A 21,542-nucleotide genomic window follows, 5' to 3' on the forward strand; every position below is an offset into this window, starting at 1 on the left:
ATAATTTCAACGATTAGTTTATTTTAGTCGAAAAGAAATATTACTTTTTTTATTATATTTAATTAACGTTTGTACATTTAAAGCTGTTATTCAATAAGTAGGCTAAATAACATTTTTGTATCTTTCTGAGATTGTGGTAAATGACGAGATTTCTCAGTTTTCTCTCGCGAGTTTGCGAATCACAGTAATAAGCGTCAAGAATCCCAACCCATCATCTTGGAAGCGACGCGGCTCTCGAGAAAAATCGACGCCGGTGGATTTATCGTGGCAATTCGTTTCTACCGCAGTTGAGCGAGCTGAAAGAGATACGAAGTGGTGGATATATAGTACAGGCAGCTCTTCCTTACGCGGATTCGCTGGATGATTTGCGGTGGTAATGAACATTTCAATCGGTGCATTCGACCCCGCGGCGCGATTTGGCGACGTGCCAGTGCCATTAAACCTATCTTACGGTCTTTTTGCGCGACCGCGCTTACCTTTGTTTCGTCGCGATAACAATGAAGGATGGAAAATAACGGGGAACGCGTCCGCGACCGGTCTCTTGCGAGCGGAATCTCAAAATCCGATTAAATGTTCTCGCCGAATCGAATAAAGAGCATCGAAAATTGTTTGTAGAACTGTGAATGATAAGAGAATCCGAAACAAGCCGATTTTGATACTTAACAAAAGAGGAAACTAAAAGAAGGTATTTTAAAGGCGTGTAAAGAGAAAAAATCATTCAATTTCTAGTATTTATGGACGACACTCTCCAATTTATTTAACGCCGTTATAATATGCTACAAAAATATTAGATCGTTAAATACAGTAAGCGAAGAAGGCCATATTCAGTTAAAACGGATCTTGATGCCTAACAATATTTTTGTGTAAATTTTCTAATTTTGTATTAAAATTAATATTTATTTTACATTAAAATTATTTTATACAAACAAACTATTTACTAATATTTTATTAATTATTTATTAATATTTTATATTATATATATATACGTGTTTAATGTGTATAGCGCTTTTCAATAAAAATTTATCAAAGTCCGTTTTGATCATCTTTGATCGAAGAGAAAATACAATTGTGCCGTGTGTTTCTTTCGGATTGTCCTAGGGATACAGCGGGTGCTTCAGCAGCCGTTGAGCTTACTTGGTCATTGTCTTCTGCGGGTGTATAGCGGTAGTTTAGCGGCAAGATTTATGGTAAGGGAGGAACGCGAGCGATTGATCGCGAGAGTGCGCCAGGTGCAGAATTACGCGGCACCCATTGCTGACTTCCTAATGAATGGCTGGCGATTAATACGGATTAGTGGAGGCGCGTGTATCGGCTACGCCAAGGCGCACTTAGCCACGATTTATGCGCGACTTTGTCAACGTATTCTTCGATGCGCTACAAAAGATGCGAAACAAGAAGGTGTTAGTTGAGAAACAAGAAGTCGTGAAACTTTCGGATTATATATTGCGGATATAATATCTTGCGCATGTAAATTAGATCTATATAATATAATACAGAAAGTTCTATATAATTCTTCATGAATTCAAAATCAATTTTCAGTTAACACAAACTAAAAGTAACATAACATTAACGTTATAATTTTATACTCAATATATAATACATGTTACATAATGATTACTAAATGTGTAATTATTACATTAATGTTACATTATTTTTAGTTGATATCGATTGAGTTTTTTTCTTAATCAAAGTCTTTAAATAGTAATGCTTTTATTTTTATAAAAACGTCAAAAAACAAGATTTTTTTATAAGCTGGTTTTAAAAATTTTCTAGATCGATGTTACTGATTCTCGAAAGCAGAGAATGTGTACCAAGTGCAAAGTAGTACAGGCCATGAAAGACAATTATCATAAAACGTAGCATTCCGCGTGCGCATATTATCCTGCTTAGATAATTACGCGATATCCGGCAGATTGGTGTTGCCGGAGTTGGTTTTGCTCCATTGGGGATCATTTGGCACTCCGTGGCGTCTCAACTAAATCGATCGGTCGATTTCACAGTATTCGCACACATAACGCGAACACCGGATAATTAACATCAGCCGCGCGTAATTACTTCGCGAGTTAAACATCCACGGGGTTTTTTCGAGAATTAAATTACTCGAAGTGGAACAAGGAGTACAATGCAATTCGCAATGGAATAGAAAACGATTCCAACCGTATACGGAATGTAACTTGCTACTTTTTATCAGTTTTTATAAAAATATATGGAAATTTTGTATACTACTATTATCTGGTATTGAAGAAAGAGAGATGAATCTGTGTAAATGATATTTATATAGCATAGATCTTTTCAGTAATATTGCAGCAATATTGCAATATTCCAGCAATATTACAGTATACACAAGTAATGATGCTGCAAGCTTTTGTGTTGTATAGATAGAAATCAATTTATTACATCATAAAATTAAATTTACAGACTATTTATCGATTTATTTTTTCTCATTCACCAAGCATTAAATCACATTTAATATCGGAAAAAGAAAGAAAGATAAAGAGAGATTTTTTTTTAATTAATAAAAATCTTTCTTAAAAATACAAAAATAAATAGAACGAGAAAGGCAGAAGAAAAAAGAAGGAAAAATATATTCCTAATGTCTAATGGTTTATGTCGTTGGTAGAAATATCAATACCTGAAGAGAGAAAGAATATCTCTTCTTTGCTCTTCTTTACTCGGTAACATTGGCAAAGAAAAATAACCGGGAAAATACCGATATCAGGCAATGTGTTACAAGCGATGTTACATACGATTGTAACACGCGGGCGCGTTGTTAGACATCTAAAATTATATTTAAAAATGTATGCTTAATTACATTTATAACGCTATATTTTGTTCATTATTTATTCATTATTCATTATTTATATAATTTACCAATTATATTTATAATTAAATTATTTGTAATTTAGTTTTTATTCATAATTTCATTATTGCTTAATAGCTGTACTTAATAGCTCAACTTAAAATTAACAATTAAAAAATTTTAATTTTTATTAAGTATATTAAATAATATTAAACAGTGTGCGTTGGAAGATTACAACTTTTGTCAAAATACAAAAGGCAAACATTGTATTAGCTTAATCTAATATTCAACCGTCTATAAGGAAAACGTCTGTTTTTCTTGAGCAGTGGTAAAGCTCATTTGTTTAGCTTGAATTTCAGGAAACTTGCTGGAGTAAAATAAACCGTATCGAAGCTTAAGCTCAAGGTAGAAGGCGGAAGTATATGCAGGTTTAATAAATCTCGACGGCTCACGCGGATAAAGGCGTGCTAAGGACGTCGTCCGATTTATTTAGTTCCTGCACTTCGAATCTTTCTACGTCGGTATTCTCTCTGCATTTAAAGGATTGCCAAGTTAATCCTCGCAAACAGTTTGTTGCACAACGCCTTCAGCGAAAGTAATTTGCAATCTTTCGCCACCACGTAAATGCATATTAAAATATAAAATGTTTAATGAACGAAGAAGGAGAGAGAGAGAGAGAGAAGAGAGAGAGAGAGAGAGAGAGAGAGGAGCGGGAGAGAGGGAAAGGAAGGCAGGAAGAGAAATTTAATGTAAATATATAACGAGATTAAAGAAGTTAACTGTCAATAATTCTATCAACGTTGTTTAAGTTATTACATAATGTTAACGATAAATTATGGAATACAGTTTCTTTATGTAGAATCATACAAATTTATCCAGATTGACAAAATATTAAGTTAATATTATTTTTTATGATTCACTTGGCACATTAATATAATATTTTTATTGACTTGAAAAAATATTGTAAAATGCAATTTAAGTCTAATTAAAAAATTATAAATTTGCTCAAGATCTTTTATACATTGTAAATATAATACATATTGTAGTCTGTAAAAATTAGTATAAACGAATTTGTTAATTTTGCGAAAATCACTCTATACATGTATGTATTAATGTTATTCATTATAAATTTTATTCTTTACATTTTTATCCAATTTTATTAAATTTTACAATATTCTATTTTTTTCAGAACTTGTATTAATGAACACACTTGTTTACTGGCAGTTTAATTATAGTCAGAGAACAGTTCGCTTTCGCTCTTCCAACTCACATAGAAATTTTACTCGCATCGTAAACATAACCGTAGAACTCGGCTTTCTGTGTTTCTGACTGCAGGGAATATTGTAACCCACGGAAATCCCCTAAAACAATAAAGCCTTTTACTATCGCCATTGAAAACAAAGTTTCTCGGTATTAAAGCTGAAACCAGGAAAAGTATCTACCTTTTCTACCTTTTTGAATGCTGCGAGGGCAACATGTTGAGAAAATTGGACGACACTTTGATAGCTGCGGGTATAACGCGAAATCAACAATCGTCTGTTTTTATAGTATTGCAAGTCGAAATGTTTTGGATGTACGTAATATCATAAATTGCGTCATATTAACATGAAATTAACATTTACAAAATTTCTCATTATTTTTCTATCTTTTTCAAGCAAAAAAAGTGTATTAATACTATTTACAATGTAAAACACTTGCTTGACCTACAATATTCTATACAACATTACGTTAGTTATACCACCTAATTGCATTAGAATTAACTACGAGAAATTTTCATGGAGACTGACTCTCTTCCTAACGTTCTTAAATCAGTAAAACGAAAGAAGAAAGTCGCTTGAAATTCATGGGCGAGTGGCCGGTCACCGGTGGTGTCTTTCGTAGTCGTGTCAAAGAACCGAAGAGAGAATCTCGCGGCGGCATTTTCCACCGGTATCCACCTCATGAACTGGTTCAAGCTATCGTATTAGCATGTATATTGCATCACGTCGGCGCGACACATGATGACATCGCTCACCGGAAACTACCAAGGTAGTACGAGCCGTCGTTTTACTATCGCACGCTCCGTTGCGGCCTGCGCGCTCTGGGATCCTTAATCCACGGCTATCCCTAGCTCAACTTCAACCAGTATTCCGTTTGAGAAAGGGATATCATCGTTTCGACGCGAAATTTTGCGCGTGGAGACGTATGTCCTAAACCCCGAGCGAGAAACGTGAAAATTACATCCCGAGTGCATCAGTCTGAATATCACGTCGCGTTTCAATCCCGTAAGGAGGAGGACACCGCAAGCTGTGCAATTGTCTCGCAAATAAAAAACGTCGAGTTTGTTTGTCCTGTTCAAAAATTTTTAACAATTATGTATAAGTTAAAAAAAAGTAAAAAAGAAAGAAAAAATAAAGATAAAAGATTTCAATTTATTATCATCAAGATATCGTTTTCAAACAATTTTAGATAAAATACGCATTTTTTTATTAAATATGTATCCAATATACCCAAACAGCACAGAGAATTCCAAAAAGAATTCTTTTCAAATCTCCAAATTATAAAGTATATTCACTTTTATATCATCAATATCACCAATTCTGAGCTCTTTTTCTGAAAAAAAGGAAATCTTTTTATAGTCATCGTGATAAAAATCGTAGTGAAAATGAAATAATTTTTAGGTACTTCAGTAAACACAAGCATATAATTTTCAGAAATATCAGATCCTTAAACGAATTTTTTGCACAGAATTAGGAGAAATTAATTGTTCATAAAAAAATTTTTACTTTCATCACAAAGCTCTATTTTGGAGATTTGTCTTCAAAAAAATCATTTTATTAGAATATGAGAAAAATATCATAATTTGTGAAAGGCTGCGCCTTTTATTCTATTCTGTATAATTTACTGGTATTTATCGTTTGTTTGTTTATAAGAACTCCGTCGCCTTCATCTATCGGTAGATGTTACGTATTGCTCGCGAATGAACAACTCTTTTTAAACTCTTTTTAAACATATTACGTTAATTCATAAAGAATGTAAAAAGGTGAATCTCTTTTTTTAATTCATAACAATCATCTGTGCTACGTGTGTATTTAGAGTACATTCACTATATACTAATTTTTATAAATAATTTTAATAAATAAATTTCACAGGTTTTCTTTATAAAGAAAGTCTTCTATAATATATTGGAAATAAAACTTTCAAAAATTTTTTTCCTCCATAATGGAATAGAAGAAATTTTATGTCTCGAATGCGGTTGCGCCCGCGATGGGGTTAAATAAGTCCTCGTCGTCGAGACAAAGTGCGAGAATAAGTTATTAGGACAAGGCGACGCGGTGGAAGACCAATTCCACGCATGAGCGCGTGACGAGAGGCGTCCGCGCTACACATTCGCCGACTCAGAGAACGCGAAATTACCAGTCGTGGTACTTTGGCGCGAGAATCCGGACAATTGTGCGCTCAAGCTTAGCAATCCCAGCTCTATCGAGTTCTGCGAGTGGCGGAACTCCCTCAGTCCGTTCCCGGCGCATTCGTTATGACCACGAGAGAAACGGTTCGGAACTCTCTTAACAGACAAGCGACCAAAGACTTTCAAGGCTCGATCTCGCGAAGATGCAGCCGAATCGAAATCCTGAGCTCGTCCGCAAGAACGCTCCCAAGACAACTTCCAGCACGTGACACGAATCCAAGACTCACGAGACTCAATATTTGTCACTTTCCTTATAAAATCAAACTAATTTTTAACGGAATTTTCTCTCAAAAGTCAAAATCTTTCTTATCATTTCTACTACACAGAGATTCATTTTTGTTGCTACTTTAAAATCGCCATGAGCGACGTACTAATGTAATCAAATATTACGTATATATACGCAACAGTCAATAAAGAGTAAATTCATGTAAACACGAATTTAGTTAGCTGCACAAATGTTGAAGCACACGCTTCCCTATATCCTTCGGCAATTAATGAGTAATCAAATCAAAGCACCAAATTCTCTTGTCTAAAACAATTGATTAGCGTGGGATGATCTTCCGTCCCTGATTAAATAGTAAATATCTTTAGAAATTGCTATAAAATATAGACGTTGCAATTTTCATCTTGTATCAATTCGCACGATTCTCATCGATGTATACAGACCGTATTTTTCATGCCTCAATAAAGTGCAATTTTCGTTGTGACTTATCGCCTTTTACAGTTTCATATAGTACGTATATGTACGAGCGCATGACGGTAGTAAAGAGTATAAGCAGCCAATAAAGGTAAACAAGCCCCATGATACCTTACGGGTGGCTGGTGATTTTCACGTCGAGAAGCTTTCTCAAGGGAGGGAAAATGGTTGAATCCAGACATCTGGATATAAAATTACGTAAGTGTCCCGATCACTCGCGCGATCGAAGGCCATCTATCGAATAATACTTGTCACCGGCCGCGTGATGGAATATTACAAAATTGGGTGTAGCACGAAAAACGCGCATGCGGTACCTTCAAGCAAACAATTTCACTTTTTCACGACTTTACACATTTTTTAATTCAGAATGTTTCTTATAAAATTGAACATTGAGGAAATTAAACATAAAAATGGTTGTGAATAGAGTACATTAAAAATTTTTGATATTATATGAGAACCCATCTGAATTAGATTTTAAATTGATCAAAAAAATCTATGGAAAATATTGTATTCTGTGCAATATCCTTATATATTTCCAGTAAACAAGCTGACGTTATTTGTCATCATTTTGGCGTCAAAATGATAACAAATCACGTCATCTTGTTTGCTAGAAAATATATAAGGATATTGCAGAATAAAATATTTTCCATAGATTTTTTGATCAATTTAAAGTCTAATTTTTCTTAAAAAAAGTGTGAAAATGATTTCATTTTATAAAATAAATGGTACTTTTAATATGTTATAAATATAATTTCTATCAATATAATAATATAGTGTATTAATTTTTATTTTTTAATTTTTCTTTCCAAAATTTTTTTGACGTAAGTAAAATATAAGTATTTGATTTTACATAATATTAAAGGAAAGAAAAGTGAAATACGGCAAATTATAAATTGTTTCTTTATATTAAATTATTTCCGAGTTTAAATATCAGAAAGTCGAAACATAAACAATGATTTGCGCGTTGTGCATTATTGCGGCGACCTATTTAATAAATTTTTGCAGCGCGATAAAAGCGGCATTAACGCTGTCGTTCGATCTCATGCTCGACGTTGTCGTCGTCCTTGCGGGATTAGCCGAGTAATCTCTCGAAGAGCCTCGAGGAGTAACGAGATCCCCCGGGAAACGACACAGACTTTTTCTCATCTTAGAAGTAGTGCATCCTGTGATGCCACCTCGCTGAAATTCGTTGTTCCCTTTTCTACACGTGAGACGCTTACATTTCCAAGGAGCGAAGCGTCGGAATAAAGCGTCGCTCGTTTTCGGAACATAAGTGTGCGAGAAGAGTGAAAACTTCGCGCGAAATTGTTGTCATGAAATACCGAAAACAGTTTCGCTTAATGAAATTGGTAACAAGAAACGACAATTGTCATTAATCAACAAGTAGCAAAATAATTTAGCTCGAATTGTTTATTGTTACGAAAAAAGAATCGAAAGGAATAACAGTAGAGAGCAAACAAAGGTGTGAATAAATGTTTCAGTCGAAATTGAAAGACCGATATATAATATAATATAAAAATATGTCAATTTATATTTTATATTATATTTTTAGTGTGTCGCACGCGCGATAGCATTTAGAAGAATTTATATAGAGATTTTTTAATATAAAAATATAATAAAAAATTTCGTGTAAAAATTTTGAACAATTGTCAATACTATAAATTATTTTAACAGAATTTTAAATAAAAAATAATATTATCCATTGTTACTTGTCATATTAACTTTCATACATTGCAAAAAAAAAAAAATAAATCTGATCCCTTTTCTCTCTCTCTTTCAGTTTGATCGGAGTAAATTAATTTCAAACAATATTGATGTAATTGAGCTATGTATAAATATTAGATTTCACATAAATCAACGAACTTATTATTTCAAAATTATTTTCATTGATTATATGCATACATACAAATTGTCGATGCATAATAGAAATTGTGATGCTCTTTATTATTATCAATCTCTATTAATTCCTGTGTAATTCTTTGCAACTTTTGAAAAATTTATAAGTACTAATAAGTGTATAAATAATTTGTAATTTTATTTAATAAAAATTATTTTACTTTATGTTAACGCTTTTATTGGAGGAAAATTATTTCAATAATCGATAAGGATTATGATTCTATTTATTGAATGCGAATAAATTATCGAATATTCTGTATAGTCTGCCACTCGATACGTATAATACTATACATTGCAATGTGCATGCACGCGTAATACAATACTGAAAATTCGGTCAGATACATGTACGGTCGTTAATTATCGTTACCCTTTAATAATTTTGCTTACTACGTGCCTCGTATCACTGAATGCCAGTTTTCTCGTTGGACGATCGCCCGTTCCATAAATATGGATTACTTATCGCGCGGCAGTTATTGCAAGCATCTCGTTTATAGCCAGAAGAGAGCCGAACGACCCTCTTCGCAGCACCTCTTTGTATCGTTGCAGCGGAAAATTGCAATCGTCAGACTGTACGTGTAAAACTGGCCTAAGCCCCAAAATTTAATAAAACCGTTTTTCTCACCGATCTCAAACGCCTCCATTCTGTGACCCAGTTCATGCGACAGGCGCAAAGTGGCCTAAGCCGCCAAATGTAATAAAAAAGTCTGGTCTAACAATAAACTAAAACTCTCATCTGCTTGGAAAAAGATGGAGGAATCTTTTCTAGCGAAAGAAATGCTCGTCACAAATTAAGCTGATAAACGAAGTTTCGTTTATATTTTAATATAAAGCGTGTTTCAGACATCCTGGACGAACCATCTTTCATTTGAATTCTTTGACTTAATAAGTTGAATTTTTTTCTGTCGAAGAAAGCATTATTTGAATTTAAAATGAGCTTTCGATTTAATTAAATATCTCTATATTCAATCCTCAAATTATAAATCTGTTTAAGAATAAAATCCATTTCAAATTTAATACAGAATGAGATTTTATTATTTGTTTGGAGTTGTTTTCTAAAGCTTGATTATACCAGAAAGTCTCTCTCTCTCTCTCTCTCTCTCTCTCTCTCTCTCTCGTTTTTAACTAAAAAGCTATTATCGCCTCAATGTTTAATCATTAACGGTTTTAAATAAAAAAATATGCTTTCAACGATAATTACTATCCATTTTGTATATTTAACAAATATATGTTCTGTAAAACAACTATTCTTTGTATATTTTATGTAATTGCATTTAGATCTATTTGTGAAATATATTATCTTACGATACATTGACAATATTTTCTTGTATAATTTTGATTTAACTAATCTTATTAATTTTGATTTAATTAATCTTCTATCGGTGTGTAAAATTTTGTTTCTTCTATTAGCAATCTGAGCCTTTGAGTTTCAATGCAAATTTTTATATTGTTCCAAATTGTATAAAAATCTGAAGAAATTTTTCACGCACTTAAATTTATCTGAGAATTTACAAATATCGACTGCGTTTTTAAAGTTCAACTTGACGAAGGACTAGTTATTTGATTTATCTTATTACTCTATAGCATACATTTACAAAAGTTCTTTTAATTTTCATCAAACTACCGTTACAACACGAACTAACGTAATTCAAACTTATAAAATTTGTTTTCCAACTTCGGTGCTCATTAATAATTAACAGAATGGTAGACGACGAGTGCATTAATGAATTATATATCGCTCTTACACAGTTTTAGCGTGGCGAAGGCGTTAAGGAATTAAGGATCGGGTAAAGTTCGTCGCGAGTTTGCCGCACTGGAGACCATAATTCTTCGCAACCGGAACGTACGAGTAATTGCTCCAAGTCCCTCTCACCTTATTTTCCTCGTCGTCACTTCGTCGTCCTGACAACTCGAAGGATCTTAAACGGTTGCGGTACTTTAATACCATAGTGTCGATTTTGCGAACGGTGTGGTATTGTTTCTAAATCTCATTAATTTTTTTGGCATCGAATAAATTTTTCTTTTAAAAGATATTGAGAAAACTTACAGTGTTGTAAAGTAATTAAAGAAAATAAGGGATTTTTACTGAAATGAATTTTCAGTAGAAATCTCTTATTTTCTTTAATTACTTTAAAAGAAAAAACGAATGAGAACGAATAAAGCATCTTATCGTGTGTGATTGCGTGATATATTTCATGAGAATCTTAAGATATCTAAGAAATACGTCAGGCAGAACTTAAAAAGGAAGTCTCTTCATGTGTCATGTTGGACAGAAGGATCGTTCCTCCGGGATCTTGACGGGCGTGGAGATGTGGCGCACGAAGCTGCGCGCGAAAAACTTAATTAGCGTCTCTTGCCTCGTAGTTACGTCGGATATCTGCTAACAACGCGACAAAACGGCCGTTCATAATCCACGAGGACGGGCCCGCCTTCTAACGCGATCTCTCGCGCGTCGCAATTACCTCTACCACGGTGAGCGACCGCCGCGGCATAAATCCGGTGCAGAGAGAATATTACCTTCCCCCAACGCGCAGTGTGTAGCCACGAAGAGAACTTTAACTTTAACTCCGACCACATAGTCGAAGACCCTCCATCTCTTGCTTATCATCCCTCCCGTTTACCGATGCAACGTATCCAACTATAATTTCCTGATGGGCTTTTTGCTCGTCTCGGACGAGATGCCGTCGTTGGAAAATGGATTTTCCGACTGGACGCGGATAACTCTTTGTCGATGATATCGTGGTCGATTATGGTTATGGAGAATCGCCAAGGGACGCAGTGAAGCGTAATCCGTGTTATTAACCCCCGTTGAGGGTGCTTCCTCATCGCCACATGACGCCGATTGCATTCAACAGAGAAAAATACTTATAAACGGAATATATTCGACGCAATTACTTTTATGTAAGTTGAAAAATATTATTTGCAAGTAAATACACTCGAAAGGGACAAGTTTCTTGAAAATTTAGTTAGATAAAAATCTGAAAATAATTTTGTTGGATCACGTCAAAATAATTACGTAATAATCTCAAGCATGATAAGCAATATTACAAAAAAGTTTGGTATTCTAGCAACCAGTTTGAATTTTGAGCATCCTATATAATTATTTTGATGGTCCGATAAAATTATTTTCAGATGTGAATCTAATTTTTAAATAATTTCAGTAAAAAAATCGTCCTTTCCGTGCACTTGTTCGTTTGTAAATATATTAGGTGTTGGAATTAATTCGTAGCGTTTTACAAGTGATGGGAAGTACTTTCATTAATGTATTTTTTAATGCTCATGTGAAATAAATAACATTCTTTCATTAAAAAACGCTACGAATTAATTCCAACACCTAATAATATCTTTCGATTTATATAAAAGAACTCTGATACAGACGTTTCTTTGTCAAAAGAAGTGCGAATCGCTTTGGCGGTTTGTCAAACACGACCTTTTAGTCCCGCGGGCAGTTTTCACTTATCCCTTTACGAGAAAAGATTTTCCTAAAGTATCTAAAAATTTAGCTCAATATAAGTCTGAAACTTTGTGAACTATCAAAATAATATTATGTAGAACGCTCAAGTTGGTTGCTAAAATATCAAAATTTTTTGCTCATCATACTTGAGTTTTCTATAATTATCATGATTTAATAAAATTGGTTTCAGATCTGTGCCTAGTTAAACTTTTAGATATTCATGAAAATCGTTCTTTCCGTATTGGATCAGACTCATTTTCGCAAAACTCTCCCCTCAATCGCAAACAAACCTTCGATGCCGATTGTGGACTCGACTCGATTCTGCAATATCGCGAGTCATTGTGAAACCGTTCAGACTCCCGAGTACCCGAGTCGTACGTGAGCCTAATTCTGCACTGGGTATAACCAGCGGACAAGTGGAATGCATTGTTACTTTGCAAGGTATGCGGATTACCGACTAAACACTGTTGACGCAGAACTGCTATTGATACGAAGGGCCGACCTAGCCTCGCCCAAACTGTTCGATTTACACCGTCGCCTATCCGTTGTTTACCGCATGTTTCGCTATACGACTCACGGAATGTTCCTGGTGATTTACGTGATTCCGCCGTTGATTTCCGCGCCGATAGCTTATATCGCGATCGAGACTACACCAAAGGGAATTTAACGATCTAGCGCAATAAATTTCTGCTCTCCGTTTTATTTCAATATTAGATTCAATATTAAAAAATATATTCCCGACTAATAAAAGACGAATGCCCAATATGTATATTTGTAAATTTATTCACAAAGAACACTCATTAATTGTAAATATATAAATATTTTACTTTGTAATAATCAAGCAATCATTAATTTTTACTCGTAAATAATTTCACGCTAATAATTTCATTTATCTGAGAATTGCGAGAAAATAAATGTCATAAATATACCTTATTAAAGCTTCAGTTTACTATTTCAAATTGTAATATCACAAGCGAACAAAAAAATACAATAAAAATTCTTACAAATTATATTTAAACAGAAATGTTTTTCAGTAAAACAACATTTGTAATTGATATAGAACAGATTTATAAAATATAAAATATGGAATATAAAATATAAAATATAAAATATACGTTAATTTTTGTAGAAATCCCCCGAGTTTATATAAATAATTTAAATAATTTTCTAAATTTATTTCTAAACATGTGTTTACTAAACATGTGACAAAATAACATCTTAAATATTTCAAATTAAACATATTACATATTAAATATCACACAAAAAAATATTTCATTAAATATTTTTTATTATATTCTTTTATTTTTTTTTCCTTTTATTCTGTAGTTTTTTCAAAAGATTAAAAGATCCAAGATTACATCTATAATTATAATTAAATACTTCAAATGCGTTTTATTTTGTGTAATAATACAATAATATGAATTAGCTGTGTGTCTGATAATTTCCTCCTTCGATAATTTCCTTCATAGGAATAAACAATCGAATTTGAAAAGAAACAAGTGAAGAATATAAAACACTTACCCATGCGGTCGCTACATTGCCTCCCTCGTCTTCTCCTCCTCCTCCTCACAGATTCCTGTCAGTACACACTCGCGAACGAGGTTAATACGCGGCTAATTACGATCGCGCGGCACTTTGTACTACGTTAATCACGCGTGACACGCACTTTGCTGTGTTACGGAAGAATAATGCGAAAAAAGCGATTCTACCGAGCTACGATGAAACGGGATAACGCGTCGAGGTGATGCGATTACGATTAAGCGGAGCTACGATTCTACCACTTGCGACATTTTGCGAACGCAGCGAATTAATGATGACGGAAACTCGAAAATCGTGCGGCCAACTTCACTTCATGCCTCGCCGCGCACCCCCCCCCCCCCTTCTCTCACCGTCCTATTCCCTTCACATCACCATATAGCACTTTCTCGTTTTCTCTCGTATTGTCAGATTGTAATTATCGTTCTATGATTGTTTGTCTCGTTCAATCGTATTATGAGAGAAATATGAATAAATGCGCGAATGTGAAAATTAAAGATAAATATCCGCGAAATATAATAGGAAAAAATATAAAACTACTGATCGCTTGCGTGATATATTCCAAACTGAAATCTCGCAATATATACGGTTCGACGAATCACGCCGATGTAATCAACGTCGAATTTATGCTACGTGGCTAACGAATACTGGAATACTGATTGAAATAAGAATTTTACGTACTAATTACATGCGTCGCGATGCCACTCAATTCGAGAATCAACTTCTAAATGCGACATTTTGTCGAGGAAAGATACGGTAACGTCGGCAATTTCACGCGATACTATGCGAGTCGAGTTATCGTCCAATCAGGACGCGAAGAATTGGAATTGTCCAAAAATGTAATAAGAGATTGGATAAACTATGAATGTATAGACAAAACGGCTACATACAGAAATGTATACATATTGATTGAAGTAACAATAATTGAATTAGAGAACACAAAAACGAGCAGGAAAACCAAATTTAATACGCGAATTCACTATAATTGCAATCGAGAATATTATCGAAAATGTAAGAATATAATTTAAAACTTTAAGCTATGATTAGTCGGTTGCTCAAGTTTTAAGCCGATATTCATAAGATCCGTTATTTTCAGCTGAATTTCTAGCATGATTTATTTTTCCTTTTTTTCAACACAAATGAGTGATTTTTACTTAATATTATTTTTTCTTTTTTTTTTCTACGTTGAAGAAAAAAACAAAAAATCAAATTGCAAGAAGCAATTCTGTTGAAAATAACAAGGCCTATAGTCAGTTTTCACATTTAAGTCCACATTTAAGGCTAAACTGTCTTAAATACAATCTTAAGATAATATAAAACACAGTCATAAATTACACAAGCAATTGAATAATTTTGATATAGATTAATGGAAATGGTTCAATTGAAATAAATCAAATATAAGCCCTTTTGGCTCGTAACCCTTGTGATTTACTTATATTTGATTAATAATTTTGTATACTAATAAGCATTTTTATAAGAATATTAATTAATAAGAATATAATGAATAATCTGATATTAATAAATATCTTAAATCTGTAAATAATTTATTGCAAAAAAAAAGATTTCGACACACAGCAGAATCAAATATGTATATAAATTTCATAGAAATATTTAAGTACTACGATGTGCTTCATACAAAAAATAAAATATTTCTTATTCAATTGGATTTATTGTCATCGATATCTATTTCCAATTTATTTATCAAGACAATTTTACAATAAGATAACGGATTACATACAAATACCGGCTTTATATTCTTATACTGCTTTTGATAATGATTTAAAATTCACAAGGCACTATGCGAGATAATCCGTTCATCGACACACAACTCGAGAGAACATATTGTTCGGCGTACGTGATATATTTGATAGGAAACTAATTGTACTCTCAATTACTCTATTTCTACTGCGCGGCGCTTAGGAAGTGGTGGGGGAATCGGTTGGCCCATCGCGCGACGCGTCATTTGTTTACGTCACCGGCGGCCTTGTTATTCGCGCAGCATAAACAATACCGTGTAACCGTCTCACATTCCTCGAATGTCCTTGCGACTTACCAGACTTACAATCATTCCGTCGCAGTCACTACAAGCGTTCCAAACGTTCGGACGGATTCAACGACCCTCGTACTTAAAGCTCGCGCCGGCTATTCGTTCAAGCAGATATTTCACACGCATTTATTCGTCTTAGAGAAACCGAGAAGTGCTCGGAAACGAGAGTTGTTTCGTTCGATATTGTTTCTCCTCGATGCCTATGTTTAAGTTTCCCCCCCGAGCTTCCCGTCGATAAGCGTAATTCGCCTCCGATACTTTCGAACCGCGAGCACGGATTAATGCGCGATTTGCTCGAATCGAGGGGCTTAAGTAACGGAAAGCCATAATACGTCGGTTGTTTAATAGCGCATACTTTAGCGGGATTTATGTGTTCAAAGTATATCGCGCGTGCATCATTGGTCTGTTCTTTGTGGCCGAATTAATTACTTATCGTACCGAAAATAAAATAGAAAGATATACACATAGTATATTTATTTCGTTTTAAGTACAAAAATTTTGAAGAATTTCGAACAACGCGAACAAATCTAAGGATAAAATGTCACTTGTGTAGATTCGTTTCATCAGGCTGCTTTTGAAAACTTCACCCGAGTATCATTTTACCATGTTTTATATTTAATAAAGGTAGAATGATCAGTGCCCGTTTCATAGTCAGGATTTACATTTAAGATTTATTTAAATTGATCTTTAGATATATATATAATTCTACGAATTATTAATTTTATCGACTACAGAGCATCTAAAGATAAACTTAAGGAAGCCTTGAATTTGAAGTCTTATGAGCTTTTTATAATAAACCATTAGTCATAAATCAGAAATCAAAAGCTAAAAACTGACCAATCACAATCGTCAATTTTCTGACTTCTAATTTATGACTTACTAATGGCTTATTGTATAATAGAAGACCCATAATTGTGAATGCCGGCAATGGACACTCGGATAAAAAGTTTTCAAACGCAGTCGAAATGGAAAGTGAAAAATGAGTCGAAATGCTCGTGAAAATTGAGTTCCGCGTAACGGAAAACGCGTGACGCCTCTGATTGGTTACGCGTAGTATATACGACGTTGCCAGTAAAGTCAGCAAGATTCGTACTTTCTCGATCATTTACGCAGCGTCGCGGACACGGAGCGGATCGAGTCGAGCGGGGCGTCGTAACTTGTTTAATTGGTGAGTAATTTGTCGGAATTAGTCCCGACATTTCAATATTTGTTAACTGAGCGGCATAAATACGGCATTAATATACCGGGACGATGTATCGTGGCGGTATTCGATGAGATTTGTCCAACTGCAATTCGTCGGCCGATCGATTCGATAATCACCTTTCAGTTGCACTCCACGGATATTTGCCCCTATAGCATTTTGACTAGCATTTACTCGTATCTACATATTATTCTCGATGCGATAATCTCGACGCTAAAGCGCAACAGCATGCATGCTGCGTCCATAAAATAATTCGGAAGGAACGGGACAATTATCCGACAAATGATCGTCAATTGAACGTCGAATCAACGTTAATTGATGGCGAATTCGTTGATATTACGTCGTAATGATTCGTCGACTCGATATCAATTTGATAAATCATTTCTCGCTGGATGTGGGAAGGAAACGCAGTGTCGCCGGAGCGTCTGAAATTGACGACGCGATGGATCGGCCATTTTGTAATCATTCGGGACGCGGGCGCGGGCGCGGGCGCGGGCGCGGGCGGGAAACGCCACAAGTTTTGGCTCCTGCAGTTTTGCACACGAAACGCAGAAACCTTGCCGCGCGATGAGGAACAATGCCGGACGCGGTAATCGATGAAGTTGTAGCTTTTAATAAGAAAAAACGACATGTTTTTTATGTGTGTTTTGTGTATTAAGTGTGTTTCGTGCGCGATTAACGTTAATGTCACAAGAGATGTTTTTTTATTCCTGCACTAGATTAGATCAGAACTTTTTTTCTCGTTTTCGTTAAATATTAAACATATCTATTTCACAAGTTTCAAAAGTGTATACCAGCTATAGAAAACTTAAAGTGTCACACGATCACGTTCTATAATTATCGCGCGTGAAATAATTAAGTAATTAACCATAAATTGTAACTTTTTAGTAATTAACTGTGTTTTCGCGAGTGCGACGTACTTAATGCGACGAGGAAATCTGAGAGGAGGAGGAGGCCTGGGGGGCATCTGGCGACGGCGGAGCAACCCTGTAGTAAGTAATATTTATTTGTTTATTTATTACAATATTATCTGTAAAATTGATAATTCGTTTTTGCGATGATTACTGACTCATTTTCTTCATGGTACTTCGTGTGATTGATCTCTAAAACTTTTAGAATGAAAATGTCACTCTGAGTCTGAAGAGTGAAATCTGACTCTTAAAGATTGAAAATCGAATCACTTTTTCAAGAAGCTCAATTTTCACTCTTTAAAGTGAGATCTCAATTTCAAAGAATTTAGAGAGTGTGTAACAGCTGTTTTGAAACAAATTAAGGAAAATAGTTGATCAAATATTTATAGAAATTTTATATATATATTCCAAGGAAAAGATGCATAATTTTTCAAGGAAAGTTATAGAACCATTAAGTATCTACTTGTAGTATTAAAAGTTCTTTTTGATAATTTAAAAAACATATTTATACACATTTTTTTATGTCCTAAGAAAATACATTTTTTAATAAAAGTTAATTATCAAGTATCTACTTATGATATTAAATATCTATTTAAAAAATAAGAATTCTAAGCGTCAGTAATGTTTAATTTTAATTTTTGGAATGCTATTATTATAATCTGAATGTGTTTATAATTTACAGGTCAACGTTTCAACAACTCCGCTGTTGCATATCAGATCTGAGTGAGTTTTTAAACTTTTTTATCTTAAATTGAGACAGAGTGGATCTATGTAAAAATCTGTGTTAGATATATTTAATATTTTATTATACATAATATGTATAATACTTTTTCTACAATACTTTTTTAAACGTAATAATATAACATATTATGTATCTTATATTATACATAATATGTTATATTATTACGTTTAAAAAAGTATTGTAATTATTAATATTATAAATTAAACGGCATAAAAGAAAGAATATATTATATATATTATATATATTATATATATTATATAGTTATAACATAGATCTATTGTCACAATGGATGGGCTAGGGCAGATTAGCATTAATATTATACAACTATCAATCTATTGTGCATGCAAGAATGCACACGTTTGACTCTTGTGAAGCTTATTATTATCGATATATCTTTTGATCAATTTAATCAGGTTACTCGTCAGAAATAATTAATTAAAGTTTTGAATTTATTATTTATTTATTGATTTGGATTAATAAATTATTACTTAGACAAATAGAAGAATAAGAAAAATAAATAAATTAAAATCATGACAAAATATATTGATATTTCTTAAAAATAAAAGTTCTATTTATGTATTTTTAATTCGTATGCTATTCATATCTGATCAATGACGAAAATCAAAAGATATTTATGAATCTTTTTGTGTATTTATATCAAATAAATATATAAATTATTATTTTTTGTATATATATCAGAAAGTATTGTAATTTTAATTTAATTTAATTTTTAATTATGATTCTTTATTTCTTTCTCTTCTATTCCTATTCAAAATATCTGTTAAGACAGAATTTGAGATCTGCATTTGGTTTTCTTTTTCCAGATTTAAGTATTGGATAAAATATTAGATAATAAAAAAGAAATATTCAAAGAAGATCTTTATATATACATCTTAAATATATATCCTCTCTAAAAGTACAGAATATTTTATAGTTATCTTACATATTTCAATTAATTTATTCAATTAGGAATTATGAAGGGCGTTAATTATGAAGCATTTATTATTAAAATATGCCAATTTTATGCTGATTTTCCATAGCTTATCCATTTTTAAATAATTTTTTATACATATATCAAATATCACTTGATTCAAAATAAAATAATATGAGATTCAAATTAAAATTTTATTGCAGAACAAAAGGGATTTTTATATAAATTATATTAAAGTTAATCAATTACATGTCAAGTATATTAAAATATTTAAATAACAAAAGAAAAATTTTTAATGTATAATATTAAAATTAATTTTCCGAAATAGTATATTAACAACATAATAGTATATTAACAACATAATAGCGGGATATTTATAATCATAATATTAAAATTCATGAAGATGTGTGTAAAGAACATTGAAAATTCATGCTGGTAGTAATATTAATTGCTAAAGGTTCATTAATTGTTTTGGATCTCACATTATTAATTACTAATGGTATCGTCAACTATGATATTTGATGGTATTATATTGTATTTTGGACATAGATGGCAAATATTTGTCCAAATTTTGTTTTAATTATGAACCCGCTTGAAATTAACATTTTTATCATTGTCATCTAGCTGCAAATAATTTATTAAATATTAATGTTATTTTTTTATTGAATTAGAAATTTTCTAATTTATTTTGAAGTATAAAATCGTAATAATATGTAAATTAGAAAGAGTGAGATAACAGATAGAGTGTGAAATTTAACGATTACATTCATTACAGAAATCTTACTTAATATATTAAAAGATCTTCTGTTTCTGTAATGCACAATAGGAAACTACATAGGAGAACTATAATTTCACTTAAACGGATTTCTGTACAAACAAAGAGCAATAAAATACGCACCTAAATAATTCTAAATATCGGTGGATAAATAATAACTAAATGGTTGTTGCCATAATAATATAAAGGTTATTTAACTTGTTAACTTATTAAACAATTCATTCGTATTTCGAATATATTTATACATAATAAAAACATATAATTAAATATTTAAAATCGTTAATAATATTATTATTGATATTATCGATTAGTTTTGATCTGCAAGTTGTGTGTTATGCTACTTAAGTCATTGCATTCAATTTCGCATTGATAAAGAATCTATTCGATTATATCCAAGGGGATATCTATATATGGAAACATTTTAACTAGAGCTACCATCTACTGATTACTCGTACTCATATCTCTACCACCACTGCATCACGTTATTGTGGATACTTTGGTTTTGTAATTAGCGAGACTCACTGTAATCCCAAGCCCAGTAATCGTCAGCACCCGCCGTGGGCAGCATCGTGCTCCATGTCTCTATGTGAGAACAGAAAGAAAGAAAGAACGAAAGTAAAGAACTGAACCATGCGTCAATCGTTCGTGAAAAGATCCTTATGTATTTTTTATAAAAAAAGGGAAAGAAACCAATGGAGCGCCGCTCGGTAATTTAAATGCTGAAAAAACTTTCACGCGATTGCAATTGTTATAAAATTGCTTTCCTAGCGGCAGCTCCACGCTGCGCGAATATCGAGTGTTAAACAACGAAGTTTCTCCGTGCGAAATGCCGTTAAAGTTGAATCACTTTGTCCAGATAACGATTCGCCGCGAAAATAAACTCTTGATTATCCTGTTTGAAATAGATAATGTGAAACGAGTGGTTTATCGTACTTTGTTTTACTCGTATATTCACTCAACATTTAGTCTCTCGATTTTTTATTTTTTATTTTTTTATTTTTTACGGAAAATTGAAACAAAGTCATTTCAAATACTATTCAGTATTACGACTTACTTTAAGCAATATTAAGTATAGGCTTGTTGTGCAATGCAATGCAGTATATCAGC

General features: G+C 32.9%; 2 protein-coding genes across 8 annotated transcripts in view; one reads left to right on the forward strand and one right to left on the reverse strand.

The window, feature by feature from the left end:
- Positions 1-21,542, reverse strand: part of Nrx-1 (neurexin 1) — a 235,051-nt gene that overhangs the window by 112,160 nt on the left and 101,349 nt on the right. For 3 of the 5 annotated variants that reach the window (XM_087408981.1, XM_087408979.1, XM_087408978.1), the window contains exon 4: positions 20,958-21,017. The exons of 1 other annotated variant lie outside the window; for it this stretch is intronic. In XM_087408981.1, the coding sequence (XP_087265107.1) occupies positions 20,958-21,017 (60 nt within the window). Of the gene's footprint in view, positions 1-13,813; positions 14,152-20,957; positions 21,018-21,542 lie in introns of those variants that run through there. One more of the 5 variants, XM_087408982.1, reaches the window with a different exon arrangement.
- The window catches only part of LOC105150793 (uncharacterized), a 160,542-nt gene continuing 155,953 nt past the window's right edge, over positions 16,954-21,542 (forward strand). For 2 of the 3 annotated variants that reach the window (XM_011064117.2, XM_011064119.2), the window contains exons 1-3: positions 16,954-17,043; positions 17,965-18,068; positions 18,670-18,710. The gene's annotated coding sequence lies outside the window, so the exon portion shown is untranslated. Of the gene's footprint in view, positions 17,044-17,092; positions 18,069-18,669; positions 18,711-21,542 lie in introns of those variants that run through there. The other variant, XM_087408975.1, reaches the window with a different exon arrangement.

This window comes from Acromyrmex echinatior, chromosome 8 (genome assembly GCF_024713525.1).
Source record: "Acromyrmex echinatior isolate Ae372 chromosome 8, ASM2471352v2, whole genome shotgun sequence".
Classification (NCBI taxonomy): Eukaryota; Metazoa; Arthropoda; class Insecta; order Hymenoptera; family Formicidae; genus Acromyrmex; species Acromyrmex echinatior.